Source organism: Salvelinus sp. IW2-2015, linkage group LG32 (assembly GCF_002910315.2).
Source record: "Salvelinus sp. IW2-2015 linkage group LG32, ASM291031v2, whole genome shotgun sequence".
In the NCBI taxonomy this organism is placed as follows: Eukaryota; Metazoa; Chordata; class Actinopteri; order Salmoniformes; family Salmonidae; genus Salvelinus; species Salvelinus sp. IW2-2015.
Window position 1 is genome coordinate 3063954 of NC_036871.1, and position 21907 is coordinate 3085860.

The 21907-nt window shown below is 41.7% G+C and overlaps 1 protein-coding gene across 1 annotated transcript; it reads right to left on the minus strand.

The window, feature by feature from the left end:
• Positions 1-11154: 11154 nt before the first annotated feature.
• nebl (nebulette) lies at positions 11155-21727 on the minus strand. The gene is made up of 7 exons (XM_023977627.2): positions 21561-21727; positions 21341-21435; positions 20710-20794; positions 14600-14707; positions 12429-12603; positions 11873-11967; positions 11155-11449 (listed from the first exon to the last, which is right to left on the minus strand). The coding sequence occupies exons 1-7, from the start codon at positions 21633-21635 to the stop codon at positions 11273-11275; spliced, it is 810 nt and encodes a 269-aa protein (XP_023833395.1). The 5' UTR covers positions 21636-21727; the 3' UTR covers positions 11155-11272.
• Between the last annotated feature and the right edge of the window lie 180 nt (positions 21728-21907).

The window sequence follows — 21907 nt, forward strand, 5'->3', positions numbered from 1 at the left end:
AAGTATTCAGACCCTTTACTCCGTACTTTGTTGAAGCACATTTGGCAGCGATTACAGCCTTGAGTCTTCTCTGGAGCAAGTTTTCATTGAGGATCTCTGTACTTTGCTCTGTTCATATTTCCCTCGATCCTGACTGATCTCCCAGTCCCTGCCGTGGAAAAACATCCCCACAGCATGATGCTGCCACCACCATGCTTCACCATAGGGATGGTGCCAGGTTTCCTCCACATGTGATGCTTGGAATTCAGGCCAAAGAGTTCTATTGTTTCTCATGGTTTGAGAGTCTAGGTGCCTTTTAGCATACTCCAAGCAGGCTGTCATGTGCCTTTTTACTGAGGAGTGGCTTCTGTCTGGCCACTCTACCATAAAGGCCTGATTGGTGGAGTACTGCAGAGATGGCTGTCCTTCTGGAAGGTTCTCCCAGCTTCATAGTGGAACTGTGGAGCTCTGTCAGTGACCATTGTGTTGTTGGTCACCTCCCTGACCAAGGCCCTTCTTTCCCGATTGCTCAGGTTGGCCTGGCGGCCAGCTCTAGGAAGAGTATTGGTGGTTCCAAACTTCTTCCATTTAAGAATGATGGTGGCCACTGTGTTCTTGGACCTTCAATGGGCTCCCGAGTGGTGCAGCGGTCTAAGGCACTGCTTCTCCGAGCTAGAGGTGTCACTACAGACCCTGGTTCGATTCCAGGCTGTATCACAACCGGCTGTGATTGGGAGTCCCATAGGGCAGCGTCGTCCAGGTTTGGCAGTCATTTGGGGTAGGCAGTCATTGTAAATAAGAATTTATTCTTAACTGACTTGCCTAGTTAAATTAAAAATGCTGCAGAAATGTTTTGGTACCCTTCCCCAGATCTGTGCCTAGACACAATCCTGTCTCTGAGCTCTACGGACAATTCCTTTGACCTCATGGCTTGGCTTTTGCTCTGACATGCACTGTCAACTGTAGGACCTTTATGTAGACAGGTGTGCCTTGTCCAATCGAGTGAACTTACAACCGGTGGACTCCAATTAAGTTGTAGAAACATCTCAAGGATTACCAATGGAAACAGGATGCACCTGAGCTCAATTTTGAGTCTCATAGTAATGGGTCTGAATACTTATGTAAATATCGGATTTTGAATAAATTTACAAACATTTCTAAAAACCTGTTTTTGCTTCGTCATTATGGGGTATTGTGTGTAGATTGCCGAGGAAAACATTTTATTTAATCAGTTTTTAGAATAAGGCTGTAACAAAATGTGGAAAGTCACGGGGTCTGAATACTTTCAGAAGGAACTGTATGTAATGAATTGTATGTTTGAGTGCACACATTGAAGGGGGCCAGCTAAATAACATTTGTAGACGTTCCTGCTAGATCTTTAAATCCCGCCTTCCTAGCATCCTGATAACCTTGTTGACCCTTTACCCAATAACCCTGACTTCTGAAATACAATTTCCTATGCTGCATTACAGGTTCAACTAAATTGAAGGGAAGACATTGATGAATACACAATGTGTCTTACATAGCAGGGTGTCTGTCCTACTCAGCTCGGGATTGATTTGGGTTGGATGTTGTTGTATCAACACGGATCAGCATTTATTTATGACGTAACGAAAGAGCAAATGTAAACATTCAATGAAAACCCAAGCGACTTCCCTCGTGGCGCTTTGCACTAAGATGTGATGCTCTGAATTCTTAAGCTGTGTTGGAACTAACTCTTGGAAAACAGTGCAGCCCAGTGGATTGGCGGCTTATTGGATTCTCTACATTCACTTTTTTCTTTAGACTCCTGTAAGACTTTCCATACAAAACAGGACTTTATTGCTATTAAGTTGAATAGCGCCTAGGCTTCAATCAAAGGCCCGTTGTTGAAAAGCGTAGAGCACTTTACTTTTGAAGGTCATTTACGCTTCAGTTGCGATCCGTAGCCTCCACCATGAATGCGATCTTCAAACGTCAGGGAAAGTTGCCTTTTAAAAGACTTTGTCAACAGTGTAGTGCCTTAACAACGTGCCTTTAATTGGATCCGGTCCAAAGTCTGTCTCAGACGAACTTTTAAAAAGCTCTGACTGTGTATTTAGGTTTGTCTAACTGATATAGTCTCTGTAGATATTTCACCCAGGTAGTCTTTTTATTTGTTATCTTATTTGGCTTTGGGGACGGTATGTGCTACCAAACAGTTTCTATGGTAAATTATTTTTGTTTTAAGTTAAGACTTATTAGAATATTATAATTAAATTAAATATTCTGCATCTTCTGAATTATTCCTTCCATGAAACATGCCCGCAAGGGAGAGACAATTACAAGATTCGAATGCAATATTTGTATGCAGTTGTGATGAGGCCAGGGTACACATTAAGGCTCTAGCTAAGCTCCAAAGCAGTGCCTTATCCTTTACTTCTTTTTCCATGACTTCACAAATTGTGGGTTCTGATCTGACGCGATTACCAGTGAGAATAGCCTGTAATGTTATTGCGGTGAAATCGGGCCAATGCAGTGTGATGTGATAGTTAATGAAAACTATCCAAAAAAAGGCACACATGCCAAGACATGTTTAATAAATACATCAGGGAAAACATGTCATTTTTTTCTCAGTACCATGAATATAGTACCATAAATACATCAGGCACATGCTTACCCTGATGTATTTGTTAAACATGTCTTGGCATGTGTGCCTTTTGGATAGTTAATGTTCATGGTACTGATTTTAAAATGGTGGAAAATGTAATTATTTATATTGTCTGAAAGTATATGAAGTATTTAAATATTTAAAGTGAAGCTGGTTTGGACAAAGTAGTTTGTTTTTGAGTCTTTGCTCATGGTTTGTATCGCTGTTATTTTTTTTGAAATGTGAAGTATCTTCTTGGGTCAGTCTACTCATCACTTTCGGCTCTAGTTTATTACAACACTGTTTTGGCCTTCATACATACTGTGCACTCCGAAAGTATTTAGACCTTGACTTTTTCCACATTTTGTTACATTACAGCCTTATTCTAAAATGTATTAAATAGTCCCCCCCCCCCAATCTACACACTACCCCATAATGAAAAAGCAAAAACAGGTTTAGAATTTCTTATTTTATTACAAATAAAAATTATTCACATTTACATAAGTATTCAGACTCAGTACATTTGTTGAACCACCTTTGGCAGCGTTTACAGCCTCGAGTCTTCTTGGGTCTGACGCTACAAGCTTGGCACACCTGTATTTGTGGAGTTTCTCCCATTCTTCTCTGCAGATCCTCATGCTCTGTCAGGTTGGATGGGGAGTGTCTGCACAGCCATTTTCAGGTCTCTAGAGATGTTCGATCGGGTTCAAGTCCGGGCCACTCAAGGACATTGAGACTTGTCCTGAAGCCACTCCTGCGTTGTCTTGGCTGCGTGCTTAAGGTGTTTGTGCTGTTGGAAGGTGAACCTGCTGAGCAATCAGGGGAGAAGGGCCTTGGTTAGGGAGGTGATCAAGAACCTGATGGTCACTGACAGAGCTCCAGAGTTCCTCTGTGGAGATGGGAGGATCTTCCAGAAGGACAATCATCTCAGCAGCACTCCACCAATCAGGCCTTTATGGTCGAGTGGCCCGACGGAAGCCACTCCTCAGTAAAAGGCACGACAGCCCACTTGGTGTTTGCAAAAAGGCACCGAAAGGACTCTGATCAAGATAAATATCAGATTCTCTGGTCTGATGAAACCAAGATTGAACACTTTGGCCTGAATGCAAAGCGTCACGTCTGGAGGAAACCTGGCAGCTCTAGGAAGAGTCTTGGTGGTTCCTAACGTCTTCCATTTAAGAATGATCGAGGCCACTTGTGGACCTTCAATGCTGCAGACATTTTTTGGTACCCTTCCACAGATCTGTGACTCGACACAATCCTGTCTCTGGCCTTTACCTACCATTCCTTTGACCTGATGGCTTGGTTTTTGCTCTGACATGCACTGTCAACTGTGGGACCTTATATAGACATGTTTGTGCCTTTCCAAATCATGTCTAATCAATTGGATTTACCACAGGTGGACACCAATCAAGTTGTAAACTTCTCAAGGATGATCAATGGAAACAGGATGCACCTGTGCTCAATTTCGAGTCTCGTAGCAAAGGGTCTGAATATTTGTCCTTTTCTCCTTTTAATACATTTGCAAACATTTCTAAAAACCAGTTTTTGCTTTGTCTCATTATGGGGTATTGTGTATAGATTGAGGAAACTGTATTTCATAAATTTGAGAAAAAGACTAAAGTAACAATGTGGAAAAAGTCAAGGGGTCTGAATACTTTCCGAATGCACTGTAGAGGTATCAAATTGTTAACACCGCACATTTAATTCACGTTACAGATTAAGGGCTGGATAACATTTAAAGAGACTTGTTTTTTGCATTTTTGTCTTTGACCTATACCCTCTCCAGGAAATAGATGCAATCTGCCCCCAAATATTGTGCCTGATAAGCATGTCATATCTCCTTGTTTTATTAAACATTTGTATCACTGAAGGCTGATTATAAATATTAGCAGTCATTTAACACTTGGACCAGAGTAGCTTAGTTACTGTAATGTATACATAAGATCACCCATACTGCACCTCCTCAACCCAATGTTTCAAGCATTTTTCTTGTTGACAAAAAGTGCAAGAGATTATATAAATAATGTGTCTTATGTTAACACAGCATGATGCCAAGAGGCTTGTCTAGTCACACACAATTCACTCATTTCTGTTGAAAGATTCCAAGAAGCATTGTTGAAATTGACCCTATTTTGGTACAGCAGCAAAATATTTTACTAAGTCTGAATTGTATAACCCTCACCCTTCCAATTTTTCAGGCTGAAGAACTACAGTATGTACTGTGTGAACTGCCTTTAGACTGAAATCCTGGTACAGTATTTTTGCATACAGTACATGGGACCTATTTTGTTGTACAGTAAGTATAATATTTACCATCTGTAAAGTTTTTTTCAAATGTGTTTTTATATAGATGCTGAAATCTATACTCGCTATGAAAATAAACTGTTAGAACTTGTTAGTCCTTTTTATTGTGTGTTAGTCGGAGTTGGGGACAATCTGTTTCAAATCAGTCTTTTCAGGACACATCTACCATAAACATAACAAGCAATTCTCCACTCCTTAAAGGAATTTAAATGTAATCCCTTAATTTAATTTACTCTAGTGTTAGTGTCTGCAGTGGTCTTGTTTCCTAAAATGTATATTATACTATGAGTACTTCAGTGGGACTCAATTGTTTTATTCAAGATGAAAGGAAAAAAAGATTATGCAAAAAAGTCTCTTTTTAAATTAAAAACAATTTTTATTGAGAAGAACTCCATTTTGTGAACTGTTTTGTACAATACCTTCTCCAAACGTATAAAACGAATCTGAAAAACAAGTAATGAAAAAAAAGTAATGGGAGCCTGTGCAGCAGGTTTTTGAAGAGGATGGGATTATAAAAGTTCTTGCCTCCCTTGTGGAATCTGTGTTCTGTGTCTCCAGGAAATGAGACTGTCCCTGAAGCATGTGAATTTGGGCTCGTCAAAGTACCGCCTAAGTTTAAGAAGACCAGAGTAAATAAGTATATATTTAAGACTTGATTTTTGAAAAATATATTTCATATAAGTGAATTTCCAAACACTGAACAAAACCAAAGGAGAGCAATTTTTGGTGCAATACAGTTGACAAGCTTAATTCAGAGTCCACAAATGTTATCAAGTCGTAGACTGCTGTCCCTAGACTGTGATGTCAATGATGACCTGGGACTTTGCTAAATGCCTTCACTAAATCAGATAATTAAGATGGTGTTTTAGGAGTCAACTGTATAAATCTGCACTCTCATTGTACTATCGGTACTGTTCTCCCTTTTCGACAACTTTTTTTGTCTCACCAATATTGAATTACAAATACTGCCTTTTGTTTTACCGATACATTCAGATATGTTGCAGAAGGTGAACTTGCCTCAGTTCCTTCAGCAGTGCGTAGATGTCTTCGGGCAGCAGCAGGGCTTGGCTCACTGGTGTTTGGGGCTCTGGTCAGATATATGTCGAAAGGAAGCTGGCTGCTGTATTGTGACTAAACAATGAACAGCGACAAACATCACCAGCTTTCTGCATGTGGGTGCTATGAGAGAAACATTAAACAAGGAAGTTGATACCAATCAAGACTAATTCAGGAAAAATTGTAGTTTTTATGCTCATATCAGGAGCTTGTGGKAAAGTTCGATAAAACAATTCAGAGACAAACGAATAAATAAGATGAGAACTATTTTTAAGGAGAGCGAATCCATATACAATCCCGAAATCAGCTGTAACTGTCAAGAGTAAAAAAGAAAGATGTTTGAGTGAACCTGGGTCCTGAAAATGTATGCTGGAGTTGCTTCCGGAACAGACTCTTTTTACTCAAAACTCTATTACAGTTATTTACTGTTCTCAGTTTCGGGGTGGAAATGTTGTTTGCAGAGTTCACAACTTGCTACACTTGTGAAAAACAAGTTTTGGTTTATTTCATAACCATTTGAGTTATAAGACTATGAAAAAATTTCATGTTTGGAGTGCTCCATGTGAGCAATGAGTGAGTGTCTTCTTTGGGATTTGGTTGACTGAGCGCATCCAATTTTTAGGTGCATCCACCTACTGTACTGGTGTGAGGCCATTCACGGCCTATCTGCATTACATTATTTGATACGATACTCGTCTAAATACTCGATACTCGTCCTAACCCTAACCTCTACCCACATCTCAACATTCTAAACTCTGGAACTTCGACCCACATCTCAATAGACTAAAACCAACCTCAGCCTGCCAGTGACTTTAGATTTACAGGGCACACGCAACCGTGCCCGGCCGACCCGAGAGACCTCCAAAACGGAAACCTTCGATCATGCGTCTGGTTTCTCTGTCTTGTTAATGTTGAGGGAGCTTGTGCGCCTGAGCGTGCACAGAAGTACCCGGCCTGCTGCGCTCGTGGGACATTTAAGCCATGAACAACGCCTGACAGGCAACCCCGTCTCCCAGGCTGCATGCTGCCCTCAAGACCAGAGCCAATCGCATGCAAGGAACGAGAAGATGGCCAAGAAGGTACGTTTCCATTAGGGCTGTGACTGTTAATGACAAGAATGGGTTTGTCAAGTAATCTTGCGATATTTAACTGCTATTAACAGACCTTTTATGTTATTTCATTGGAGGGATGAGTATGACTTTGGATGAAATGGAAATACAAAATTGACCAGTGGATATTGTAACCCTATAACTGTAATCAGAATACATTTTAATAGAACTGGTCTATGCGAAATTAAACTCATTTGAAACACGTTCAGCATTTATCATGCAAATGTCCAAAAATATTTGGATTTCATCCAGGCTGAACTTGGGTCACCTTAAATCCCACACAACATCTTTAATCTAATATTCTAGCTATATCCAAACTTGTTTAGGCATTTTAGGAAAATAAGAAAATGGCAAAAGAGGAAAAAAGTACAAAAACATGTGAAGAAGTGAAAGGAAAGGGTTTCAAAGGTGAAGAAAGGCAAATGAGTGGATCCAGAAATCAGGAATACTCTGGATACTATCCCTAAACATGAACTTTATCCCAGTAACTCTGAACTGATGGACTTGGAAGATAATGGACATTCTCTGCGTAAACCTCAGTGCTGCTTAACACACAGGCTCTCAGTAACAGTGTAGCAAAACTGGTGAATATAAGTACAATATTAGGCCACACTAAACCTTCCAATGAAAAACGGACATTTCCGTGGAAATTGCATGTTTCTGTATGAGAGATGTGTTGGAAAAATATTGTGGACAATGCCCTTAGCTGTGGTATATTGGCCATACACCACAAAACCCCAGAGGTGCCTTATTGCTATTATAAACTGGTTACCATTCCACTGTACAGTAACATGCTATTTTGGGCTCCCGAGTGGTGGGTGGTCTAAGACACTGCATCTCAGTGCAAGAGGCGTCACTGCAGTTCCTGATTCGAATCCAGGCCGCATCACATCCGGCTGTGATTGGGAGTCCCATAGGGCGGCGCACAATTGGCCCAGCATCATCCGGGTTTGGCCGTCTTTGTAAATAAGAATTTGTTCTTAACTGACTTGCCTAGTTAAATAATGGTTACATTTTAAAATATACATGACGTCAGAGCTCTGACTCTGCGCCTTATAGCGCTGTATGGGTTTGGACTTACCGCCGTTCTGAACTTGAGCAACTCGCGCGACAAGAAGTTGCCTCCATCCCTCTTGCTAATTGGGCAATTGTCCGAGTGAGGGAAATGCTATAAATTAAAAGGACTATGTATTTTGAAAGCTGAGACTTATGGCATACAAGCAAGCCAAACTCCCCTGAATGCACTTTACATTTCCATATAAAACTGTCACATTTATGATCACTATGTTTGATGTACAGTGATAAGATTACATGGTGCTATACCCTGGGTTGTTCTGAACACGGCACACGCACTCATGATTCCTTTCTATGCACACCAAAACTGTTTCCCAGAATTGCATTGTGAAAGCCTAACACGGAACCCAAACCAGCTGTGCGCTTGTGCTATCGTGCATAAATGTATTTTGTACACCCACACCAAACGCGATCACGACACGCAGGTTAAAATATCAAAACAAACTCTGAACCAATGACATTCATTTGGGAACAGGTCGAAAACCATTAAACATGTATGGCAATTTAGCTAGTTAGTTAGCTTGCTGTTGCTAGCTAATTTGTCCTGGGATATAAATATTGAGTTAGTATTTTACCTGAAATGCACAAGGTCCTCTACACATAAAACAGCCAACCGAATCGTTTCTAGTCATCTCTCCTCCTTCCAGGCTTTTTCATCTTTGAATTTATATGGTGATCCATCTAAACTTTCATAGTATTACCACGACAACCGGCAAAACATTTAGTCTTTCAATCACCAATGAGGAGATGGCACGTGGGTACCTGCTTCTATAAACCAATGAGATGGGAGAGGCAGGACTTTCAGCGGGATCTGGGTCAGAAATAGAACTGACTTCTATTTTAGCCCATGGCAACGCAGACGCTCGTTGGCGTGTGTGAGCAGTGTGGGTGCAATAATTGAACATGGATTTCTAAATGTATTTTGCGACGTGTCTGGTCAGCATGTAACACTGTAATATTGTATTTTATAACTTTGTTGGCAATAGAATAAGCTTTCATATGATGCCCACCTGTCCCAGACTGATTTATAATGCACCGTTTTTCGATTGCGAGAACAGTAATTGTGTGATGACCGGGGATGCAGGGTTGTTGCCCAAACAAAACAACTGCAAGTGTGCTTGCTCTATTTCCTCAACGGCACAGCTAGTTCAAAAAAGCACCTAATAGTTGAAGACTCAAGTCATGAAATTACTTTGGAATTGTGCATACTTGAGGTGTGTGGCCACTTGGAGACACCAGTTAGTACTCTCACTCAAACCCTTATGTTTTGTCTTATGTTGCACCTACCCCACATTTTACAGGAATATTCTTATGTTACTGAATGTATTTTCTGATTTCGTTATCAACAAATGTGTCGAATGTGAACTGTTGTCCTCATTTTTGGTCTAATCATTTCCCCATAATCTCCAAACGGTTCCCTTTCAATTGCTACCATGGTTATTCATTTTTTAAAGAATACATTTAAATGTAGCCCTATCCATATAGGCCCATTCCCACAAGTGTAAAGAGGTTAAGGGCTCTTCTATGTACAGTTACTGCAACAGCTTGCTGGCAGGTGCTCCTGATGTCCTMTGCTAAAATTAGCCGTATGTACACCAAAATAAACACATGGAAATTGTGTATTGCAGCCAGTCATCTTTCATTTATTTTAAGGTAAGGAAAATATTAAACAAGAAAATTTACTTCTTCATATTAATACATTTATTTAACATTAAAACTTTTTTTTTTACATTTAGCTGCAAACCTATTGCCTGCATTTGAATTGAAGACATGGAATCGAAGACGTGCAAGTGACAGGTTGCATACAGTAGCTTGACATTTCGTACTGGAATTGTCATGTTTACAACTTTAGATTTGAAGATGGAACACTCATTGTTAACATGTTCTTTGTAGTGCACACACTGCTGTGAATAGAACATTTTATATACTATCACACAATGACAGTTACATTCATTTTAAACATGTACAGAATTTTTATCTTTACTTTTTCATACAATTCTATAAACATTATTTCAATTGCTAATACCACTTGTCTATTCTGATGTAAATCCTCAGCTTCGAGTGTCATGGTGCATCTTATCTACATATTGCTCTCAGTAAGACCCGGTATACACTCAGGTTGCACAACTACTGTTGGGCTAGATTCTATCATTAGCGAAACCAACATCTGCATAGCGGTTATTTTGGTGGTGTGGCGTTAGAGCTGTCAAACCCACAAGCGGCTCTTTGTGTTACCTTATCGCGGACGCTGACATTTTTTAAATGTTATTTGTACCCCGTTTTCTCCCCAATATCATGGTATCCAATTGGTAGTTACAGTCTTGTCTCATCGCTGCAACTCCCGTACAGATTCGGGAGAGGCGAAGGTCGAAAGCCATGCGTCCTCCGAAACACAACCCAACCAAGCTGCACTGCTTCTTGACACAATGCCCACTTAACCCGGAAGCCAGCCGCACCAARGTGTCAGAGGAAACACCGTTACACCTGGCGACCGTGTCAGCGTGCACTGCTCCCGGCCAACCACAGGAGTCGATAGTGCGTGATGGGACAAGGGCATCCCTGCCGGCTAAACCCTCCCCTTATCCGGACGACGCTGGGCCAATTGTGCACCGCCCCATGGGTCTCCTGGAATCTAACCCAGAATCTCTAGTGGCACAGCTAGCACTGCGATGCAGTGCCTTAGACCACTGCGCCGGTCAGGAGGCCCTGGACACTGACATTTGATGCAATGAAACCACACCCAAGTTCCAACACTTGAATGTGTGATGTTCTACTGTCTACACCTTGACTAGACTGATAGGCTATAAATCCCCCCATCAAAATGAACATGAAAACATGCATTAGCCCCTGTCAATATTTCTATAAATCGATAGAGCCTACATTTCCAATCACTGTTTTGAACTTCTAACGCAGTAGGGATAATAAGAAAGGGAGTGGTTGGTGACACAAAAGCAGCCGCTCACCGATTTGTCATCTCATACCGCAGTTATACACTATGCGGATGTTGGCCAATGAGGGTTTTTACGCTCGATCTGATTGAACTGAGGCCTTTGTAATTATTTTTGTGCAGACAAATTGTCGTATCAAAACAGTTGTACAACTTGAATGTGTTCCAGGCCTCGAGTTAGTTTGGTAAGCCTTAGTGGAGACCCTCTATGTAGTTACCAGGGAGCATCCCAGACCTGCCAGTCCTTTGCACCGTGCCGTACACCCAACCCCCATCAATGGGCTGCACGCTGTGGATGATGTCACCGTCCCGAAACGACACCTCATCCGTGTCTTGGCTCACGTAATCGTAGAGGGCTCTGTACACACTCTGTGGCAAGATAACACCGAGGTGAGACAACAGCTACATCCCAAATGGCACTTTATTCCCTAAGTAGTGCACTAAATAGGGAAAAGGCTGCCAATTGGGGACTCCGCCTACCCAGTCGGGGTGCAAAAACACATCAACTGAAACAGTAGGCTACATTTGACCGGACTCACATTATTGGGGCCAACCCGACCTGTACTGGGCTGGCTTGGATATTTCCTTTTCATGTGAACCTTTCCATCATGGTTCCAGCAACTATTGTTTATGCGTAACCATGCTTGCCCAGTACAGTTTGGTCTGGCTCATCAAGTGTGAAAGGGTATTTATTAGGATGCATGATGTCAAGAGCAAACACAATGTTTGTATCCATGATGCTTGTCACAGACTTGATTGATAAATGACTACTATATTAATAGATTAATTCACCTGCAGGGACCGTAAGGAGTGCATGCTGGTCTGGTGCATGTAGCTGTGCCCCTGGACGTGTCCACTGGGGTAGTAAGCGCCTGGCAGCACAGGAGCTGCAAAGACACACCGCAGACAGTCTGTTACAGTACAGACACTATTGGTTCGGTTGTTGCCTAAACGGGGTAGACTCGATTATCCAGCAGCAGGCTAAGACTAACCCAATATTGATGGCTATCTGACCGTTGGCTGCTGCTGCGACTACAAATATCAAGGAAACTTGAATATTTTGTTACTGTGATTCATCATGAACAATTTGAACCCAAGTAAGACAACTTAAAAAGATGGTATGGTTGAAGGGCTCCCTTGTAAAAGTGACCTTGGACTCAATGGGGTTCCACCCTGCCTGAATAAAGATTAAATATAAAGTTTGACTCCGGAATATGACCTCATCATAAATAGCAGGCCAACTTCTCGCTTACAGAAATTAAAAAATAAAAACAAAACCCAGACCAGGGCCAAACCTCTCAAGACCCAGACATKAAAAATAAAATGTCTATACAATATTAAGACCCACCTACGATGACACCAGGCCTCCGGGCCATCTCCACTATGTACTGGTGCACACCCTTGTGCCCTGTATTTTCTGTTTGGACGTTTTGACGCAGCTGGCCACGCACAAGGTAAGGCGCATGAACACCATGTGTGACTCCTTGTGGGCCCATCACCTCAAAGTCCTTGTGGTATTTCACCTGCAAGAAAGACAGACACGTTTACATGCTATCAGTGTATTCTGGGGATAAGATCATTTTTAACCAGGGTTAATTTAATTTTTTTTAAATGGTATAATTGGAAACTATTTCAATTACTATGTGAAACACAGTCAGATTATGCATCATCTAAATATGCACACTTTATTTCAGGGTAAGTTTTGTTTTTTTAGGAAACACTGACAAATGTGTGTATGCAGACAACATATTTCGTGCATGTGGGTTAAAAAACCACCCCAGCCTACATACAGCGCCTCCAGAAAGCATTCATACCCCTTGACCTTTTCCACATTTTCTTGTGTTTCTGGCGATTTGTTTTTGTCACTGGCCTACACACAATACCCCATAATGTCAAAGTGGAATTGTGTTAGACATTTTTACAAATTAATTAAAAATGAAAAGTATTCAAACCCTTTTATGGCAAGTGTAAATAAATTCGGGATGAAACATTTGCTTAACAAGTCACATAAGTTGCATGGACTCACTCTGTGTGCAATAATAGTTTTTACTGTGATTTCTGAATGACTACCTAATCTCTGTACCRCACACATACAATTATCTGTAAGGTCCCTCAGTTGAGCAGTGAATTTCAAACACAGATTCAACCACAAAGACCAGGGAGGGTTTCCAATGCCTTGCAAAGAAGGGAAACTTTTGGGAGATGGGTAAAAAAAGGAGACTGAATATCCCTTTGAACATGGTGAGGTTATTAATTGCACTTTGGATGGTGTATCAATACACCAAATCACTACAAAGATACGTGTTCTTTCTAACTCAGTTGCAGGAGAGCAAGGAAACAGTTACAGGGTTTAATGGCTGTGATAGGAGAAAATGGAGGATGAATGAAAAACATTGTAGTTACMCCACAATAAAAACCTAAATGACAGAGTGAAAAGGAAGCCTGTACAGAATAAAACATTCCAAAACATGCATCCTGTTTGCAATAAGGCACTAATGTAAAACTGCAAAAAATGTGGCAAAGAAATGAACTTCATGTCCTGAATAAAAAGTGTTATGTTTGGGGCAAATCCAACATAACATATCACTGGCACCACTCTTCATATTTTCAAGCATGAATCATGTTATGGGTATGCTTGTCATCGGCAAGGACTAGGGAGTTTTTTTTWAATAAAAAGAAACAGAATAGAGCTAAGCAAAGGAAAAATCGTAGAGTAAAACCTGGTTCAGTCAGCTTTACAACAGACAAATTCACCTTTCAGCAGGACAATATGTGTTATTTATTTAACTAGGCAAGTCAGTTAAGAACAAATTCTTATTTACAACGACGGCCTAACCCGGACGACGCTGGGCCAATTGTGCGCCGGCCTATGGGACTCCCAATCACAGCCGGTTGTGATACAGCCTGGAATTGAACCAGGGTCTGTAGTGATACCACTAGCACTGAGATGCAGTGCTTTAGACCGCTGTGCCACTCAGAAGCCCAATAACTTAAAACACAAGGCCAAATATACACTGGAGTTGCTTACCAAGACAACATTGAATTTTACAATTACAATTTTGGCTTGAAAATCTACAGTATGGCAAGACTTGGAAATGACTGTCTAGCAATGACCAACAACCATCTTGACAGATCTTGAATAATTTTAAGAATAATGTGCACATTTCCAGGTGTGCAAAGCTCTGACTTACCCAGAAAGACTCAGAGCTGTAATCATTACCAAGGGTTATTCTAACGTATTGACCCAGGGGTGTGAATTCTTACGTAAATGAGATATTTCTGTATTTATTTATTTTTTGCAAAAATGCCTAAATACATGTTTTCACTTAGTCATTATGGGGTATTGTGTGTAGATGGGAGGGGGAAAAGTATAAAAGTAAACCCTTTTGAAATCTGGCTGTAACACAACAAAATGTGGAGTAAGTCAAGGGGTATGAATACTTTCTGAAGGCACTGTACGTATAGCTCCCAACTAATTTCCTCCCTCCGGTGGATGGGCAAAGAGACACTTGAACCTACATTACTGATCTGATCCTGGGCTCGTCGTAGTCTCTGCAGCTCAGGAGTGTCCATCACAAATTTGAAGCCTCGTCCTTTGCTCTCCTCAAAGTCTTTCTTGTACTTCACCTGCAGATTGGGGAAAGCTTGAGCGGTTAGCCGTAAAATGTATGCAACCAAGCAGTATATAGTTACTATACTCTTGGATGGAAAGTCAATTATAAGGTTGAACGATGACAGTGCAACACKCCTTGTGTGCCTCTAACTCCAGTATCCCAGTCCATGGGCACACTTGCTAACAAGTAAGTATTTTCCAAAATCTTTGGGTTAACGCACTTCAGTACATTGTAACAAGCCTAGGCAAGGGCCATTAATTATACTATTATTCAACCAAGCAGTCTCCAAAATCAATGCCAAGAGAGACTATGGCCGTAATTCAACCCGAACACGCTTTGTTGTCCTAAATCTAGAAAAGCACAAATCCATGCTATCCATTTACTGTAATTTGTGTACATTTCCGTAGCCCTTCACACTCATATACAGGTTGAAAATGGCAGAATTGTGCACTGATAAGCGCCTAAATTGGAATGCTTTGGCTGTCCTAAGTAACACCCTATAAATTACTTCAGAGCTTAGGCTCTGCTCTTCACAGCGTTGTATGGGTTTTGACTGACAGCTGTAAACAACAATAATAATCCTGTGATTGGCGAGGATGCAGGGTTGTTTTTCAAACGAAACAACTAGGCTAAAAGTTTGTTCCTGTAGTTCCTCAATGGCACAGCTAGGAGAGCTCCAAAAAGCACCTTATAAACTCAGCAAAAAAAGAAACAACCCTTTTTCAGGACCCTGTCTTTCAAAGATAATTCGTAAAAATCCAAATAACTTCACAGATCTTCATTGTAAAGGGTTTAAACACTGTTTCCCATGCTTGTTCAATGAACCATAAACAATTAATGAACATGCACCTGTGGAATGGTTGTTAAGACACTAACAGCTTACKGACGGTAGGCAATTAAGGTCACAGTTACGAAAACTTAGGACACTAAAGAGGCCTTTCTACTGACTCTGAAAAACACCAAAAGAAAGATGCCCAGTGTCCCTGCGTGAACGTGCCTTGGGCATGCTGCAAGGAGGCATGAGGACTGCAGATGTGGCCAGGGCAATAAATTGCAATGTCCGTAATGTGAGACGCCTAAGACAGCTCTACAGGGAGACAGGACGGACAGCTGATCGTCCTCGCAGTGGCAGACCACGTAACAACACCTGCACCGGATCGGTACATCCGAACATCACACCTGCGGGACAGGTACAAGATGGCAACAACAATTGCCCGAGTTACACCAGGAACGCACAATCSCTCCATCAGTGCTCAGACTGTCCGCAATAGGCTGAGAGAGGCTGGACTGAGGGCTTGTAGGCCTGTTGTAGGCAGGTCCTCACCAGACATCACCAGCAACAACGTTGCCTATGGGCACAAACCCACCGTTGCTGGCCCAGACAGGACTGGCAAAAAGTGCTCTTCCCTGACGAGTCGCGGTTGTCTCACCGGGGGTGATGGTCGGATTCGCGTTTATCGTCGAAGCAATGAGAGTTACACCGAGGCCTGTACTCTGGAGGGGGYTCAATTTGGAGGTGTCCGTCATAGTCTGGGGCGGTGTGTCACAGCATCATCGGACTGAGCTTGTTGTCATTGCAGGCAATCTCAACACTGTGCGTTACAGAGAAGACATCCTCCTCCCTCCTGTGGTACCCTTCCTGCAGGCTCATCCTGACATGACCCTCCAGCATGACAATGCCACCAGCCATACTACTCGTTCTGTGCGTGATTTCCTGCAAGACAGGAATGTCAGTGTTCTGCCATGGCCAGCGAAGAGCCCAGATCTCAATCCCATTGAGCACGTCTGGGACCTGTTAGATCTGAGGGAAATGAGAGGACGTTTCTTTTTTTGCTGAGTTTAGTAGAAGACTCTTGTGCATTGAAATGGCTTAGGAACTGTGCACACTTTGGAGAGGTGTGTGGTCACTTTGAGATACCAGTTAGTCCTCTCACCCAAACCCTTATCATTTTTTGTCTTATGCTGCACCTACCCCACATTTCCAGGAATATTCTTATCATGTTACCGAATGTAGAGTATTTTCAAATTTTGTTAACAAATTCGTCAAAACGTACAGTAAATGTCAAATGCACATAAAATCAACAGTGCACTTTTTGGATTCAGTCTTGTGTCAGGTGAACTGTTGTGTCCTCAACAATCTCCAAAGTGTTCCCTTTCAATTGCTACCATGCGTACGCATTTCATATTTCTTCTGTAAACAAACATTTTAATTCAGCCCTAGGCCAATTCCCACAAGGGTAAAGGGTTGAATGGGAATTATATCAAAGTACATCTCCAGAGAAAATGCTCCATCAGAGCATGCCTTCTCCCTACGCAGCGCACCATGCCCCCCAGTACATGGAAACAAATGTCAAAACGGCAATTGGCATTTTTTGACTTTTAAATTAATTATATACTGAACAAAAATATAAACGCAACATGTAGAGTGTTGGTCCCATGTTCCATGAGCTGAAATAAAATATCCCAGAAATGTTCCATATGCACAGAAAGCTTATTTCTCAAAAAGAAATTATGCACAAATTTGTTTACATCCATGTTAGTGAGCATTACTCCTTTGCCAAGATAATCTATCCACTTGACAGGTGTGYCATAGCACYAAGCTGATTAAACAGAATGATCATTATACAGGTGCACCTTGTGCTGGAGACAATAAAAGCACACTCTAAAATGTGCAGTTTTGTCACACAACATATTGCCACGTTTGAAGTTTTGAAGGAGCGTGCAATTGGCATGCTGACTGCGGGAATGTCCACCACTGCTGCTGCCAGAGAATCGAATGTTACATTCTCTACCATAAGCAGCCTCCAARGTCGTTTTAGAAAATTTGGCCGCAGACCACGTGTAACCACGCCAGCCCCGGACCTCCACATCCGGCTTCTTCGCCTGCGGGATCGTCTGAGACCAGCCACCCGGACAGCTGATGAAATWTCTGTCTGTAATAAAACCCCTTTGTGGGGAAAAAAACTCATTCTGATTGGCTGGGCCTGGCTCCCCAGTGGGTGGGCCTATGCCCTTCCAGGCTGCACGCCTGCCCAGCGATGTGAAATCCATAGATAAGAGCCTAATGAATTTATTTCAATTGACTGATTTCCTTATATGAACTGTAACTCAGTAAAATCGTTGACATTTTTGCGTTTATATTTTTGTTCAGTATACAGTGCATTTGGAAAGTATTCAGACCCCTTGACCTTTTCCATATTACAGCCTTACTCTAAAATTGATTCAATAGTTTTTTTCCCTCATCAATCTGCACACAATACCCCATAATGACAAAGTAAAAACATGTTTTTAAACTTTTAAGCAAATGTATAAAACATCAAAAATATTCAGACCCTTTACTCAGTACTTTGTTGAAGCACCTTTGGCAGCGATTACAGCCTGGAGTCTTGGCACACCTGTATTTGGGGAGTTTCTCCCATTCTTCTCTACAGATCCTCTCAAACTCTGTCAGCCAGTAAAATATGCTGAGAAGGATTCTCACCACAGCAAGCAAGGTACTTGGAGTCAAACATACAGGCTTGGATAGGATCTTTAAGGTCAGGGCCCTCAACAAGGCTCACAAAATTATTTTAGACCCAAGCCACCCCCTGTACCAGGACTTTGAACTACTCCTCTCTGGGCGCAGGTATAGGGCACCCCTCAGCAGGAAAAACCGAACTAGACAATAACTTGTGCCAGGTGTGATATCCCTCAACAGCTCAGGCTAATGTTCCTATCGACTCAATAATAACAGCAGGCTGGTCTCTTTCTATTGGTATGTAACTGTTATGAAATGTTGTATTGTCAATTTGTTTTCTGTGGTATTTAAACAGCACTTTAAACGTGTATATGATACTGCAACAACATTTCCCCATGGGGACAAGAAAGTAAGTAAGTAAGGTCGGATGGAGAGCGTCATTGCACAGCTATTTTTAGGTCTCTTCAGAGACGTTTGATTGGGTTCAAGTCCAGGCTCTGGCTGGGCCACTTAAGGACATTCGGAGACTTGTCCCGAAGCCACTCCTGCGTTGTCTTGGCTGTGTGCTTAGGGTCATTGTCCTGTTGAAAGGTGAACCTTTTCCCTAGTCTGAGGTCCTGAGCGCTCTAGAGCAGGTTTTCATCAAGGATCTCGCTGTAATTTGCTCCGTTCATCTTTCTCTCGATCCTGACTAGTCTCCCATTCCCTGCCGCTGAAAAACATCCCCACAGCATGATGTGTCATCACCTTGCTTCACCGTAGAGATGGTGCCAGGTTTCCTCCAGACGTGACGCTTGGCATTCAGGCCAAAGAGTTCAATTTTGGTTTCATCAGACCAGAGAATCTAGTTTCTCATGGTCTGAGAGTCTTTAGCTGCCTTTTGGTAAACTGTCATGTGTCTGTTACTGAGGAGTGGTTTCCATCTGGCCACTCTACCATAAAGTCCTGATTGGTGGAGTGCTGCAGAGATGGTTGTCCTTCTGTAAGGTTCTCCCATGTCCACAGAGGAACTCTGGAGCTCTGTCAGAGTGACCATCGGGTTCTTGGTCACCTCCCTGACCAAGGCCCTTCTCCCCCGATTGCTCAGTTTGGCTAGGCGGCCAGCTCTAGGAAGAGTCTTAGTGGTTCAAAACTTCTTCCATTTAATGATGGAGGTCACTGTGTTCTTGGAGACCTTCAATGCTCGGAGCTCTACGACCTCATGGCTTGGTTTTTGCTCTGACATGCACTGTCAACTGTGGGACCTTATATAGAAAGGTGTGTGCCTTTCCAAATCATATCCAATCAATTGAATTTACCACAGGTGGACTCCAAGTTGTAGAAACATCTTGAGGATGATCAATGGAAACAGGATACACCTGAGCTCAATTTCCAGTCTTATAGCAAGGGTCRGAATACTTATGTAAATACAGTATTACTATTTTTTTTAAACATTTCTAAAAACCCTGGTTTTCACTTTGTCATTATGGGGTATTGTGTGTAGTTTTAATCCATTTTAGAATAAGGCTGTAACGTGACAAAATGTGGAAAAAGACAAGGGGTCTGAATACTTTCCCAATGCACTGTTTATACCCATTTATTCTGGAAGAATATAACTTAAAAATGCCTCATGAGCTTAGTTCAATTGTCATACCTCATCAAAAAAAACAAATATAAGCTTGTTTTAAGCCATTCTTTGTAAACAAATACTGTATAGCCTCAAAACATTGTTAGAACTATAATGTTATTGTCATGGATGGTCAGTCTGAGCATCCATAGCTCTGTCTATACGTTTGAGAGTGGTTACATTGCTCCAGGCCTATCCCTCGGCTGTTTACCAAAAGAGTGGCGGGATGGCCACTTTGCATTTAAAAAAACAGATTGCCCCTTTAACCTGAGGGTATTTAAAGGGCATTGTCCCCTAGACAGATTCAATAGATACATAAGTCAAKCTTATTGATTAAACGCTCTGTTAGTCAGAAGCCAGCACCCGATGCTAAAATATGTTTCTTGACACTGACATAAAGCGCCGTCTTCGTAGAAGGGACGGGAAACCTTCCATGTAAAATATCTAGAGGTCAGCTTTTGTCAAGCATAGTGGAAGTGAGTCTTGAGTAGGGAATAGTGCCAGGAACCCTCAAGAGTGGGATGGCAGCACAAACTGCATGGGCAGGTGGAGAAGCCAGGGGGATCCTTCAGCAGCCAGCAGAGTTGAGCGCTAGCTCATTCCCCCTCATCCTGGCCTGTTTTCAATCGGAAGCAAACGGAGCTGGACCTACCTGCATTTTTCCAATAAGAAACGCTTGTTTACCTTTTGTTGCAAACCATTAAGCTACAGTGTGCACCACTGAATACACCCCCATAACGTCACACTGTTACATGTGCAGGCAAATTATACTGCGTAGTTCCACTCTCCCCTCCATTCAATCCACTCCACGACAATATTGAATTAATATATTGATTGAAAAACAACTTTATGGTCATAATTGTTTTTGATCTTCATATTTTTGGCAAACAGATTTCAAAATGTAAAAGGGAATAATGATGGTTCAAAAGGCAAAGGTGTGTATACTGCATACCTGACTCTGAAGCTCACTTTGCTGTCTCAGTCGAAGGTTCTCAGGAGTATCTGCAACAATGGTGAATGACTGCTTTGGATAGTGCCTGCAAGGATGTTATAAATATTTGTTATCGGCTTACTATATCTTTAAATCTTATCCGAGTTGCAACAATTGAATTTACTTCAAAATTAAAGTGATTGTATTTTATTCTATAAGGACAGCTCCCACACAAGTGATCTTTAGCCTAACAAAGCGACAGAGGAAGACCATGTTGGTTGAAACATTGTTTGCCATTTATCATTAAAAGCTCTGTAAAGTTTCACTTGTGGGAGCAACAAACCGTTTGCAGACAAACACTGGTTCCTTAATCTGGGTCTGGGAAACCGACGTTAGGGTAAACCAATTACACCTGTAATATTTACCACCAACACTATTCAAATGACCTGAATAGAACACATCTATTCAAACTACAATACAGCACAAAAGTACGCAAAGGGTTCCTCACAAAGACAGCAATTAGCCAATGCAATTACATTGTTCAGTAAATTATATCCATTTAGGAGAAGTGATTTGGTGCCTGGTTTAAGAGTCGAGGTGAAAATTCAGTAGGGAAATCCCATTCGGAGGCTAGGTGAACAACACGACTCACGAATTACAGTAGGGCTTCTTTTCATAGCCTTTGTAGTTCTTCATGTTGAGAGTCATCCTGCAGACCTCACAGTGGAAGCATCCTTTGTGCCAATACTGCATAAGAGTGTCGATACAAAGGCAAAACCATCAGGTATCTCCAAAAAATAAGACACCCATTAGTAAGTTCAGAGGTAGTCCTAAATGACAATCAACAACACAGACAGTTCAGTAGGTCTCACCTTATCCAGGCAGTTGACTTTCTCTGTGGCATAAACAATTTTCCCACAGCGCGCACAATGAGGATTCATATTCATCAAATTTGTCTGACTTCAAAAGATAAGGAGTAGTAACACAGTAAACACAGGCTGTGTAGCAGTGTGGGTGTTGACTCTTGGAGGATTGTTAAAGCACTGCCTCGGTAGGAAGGGAGGTGGACATAAAAAACATTTCCCCCCCTGCCTAGACTACCCCTGAATCACACTTGAAACCTGCCCAATTCCATGATGTACATCGATTCAGGTCGGACTACATGCCTATATATAAAAATTAATAGTATACTGTAAAAATTAAAATACCACAATAAAAA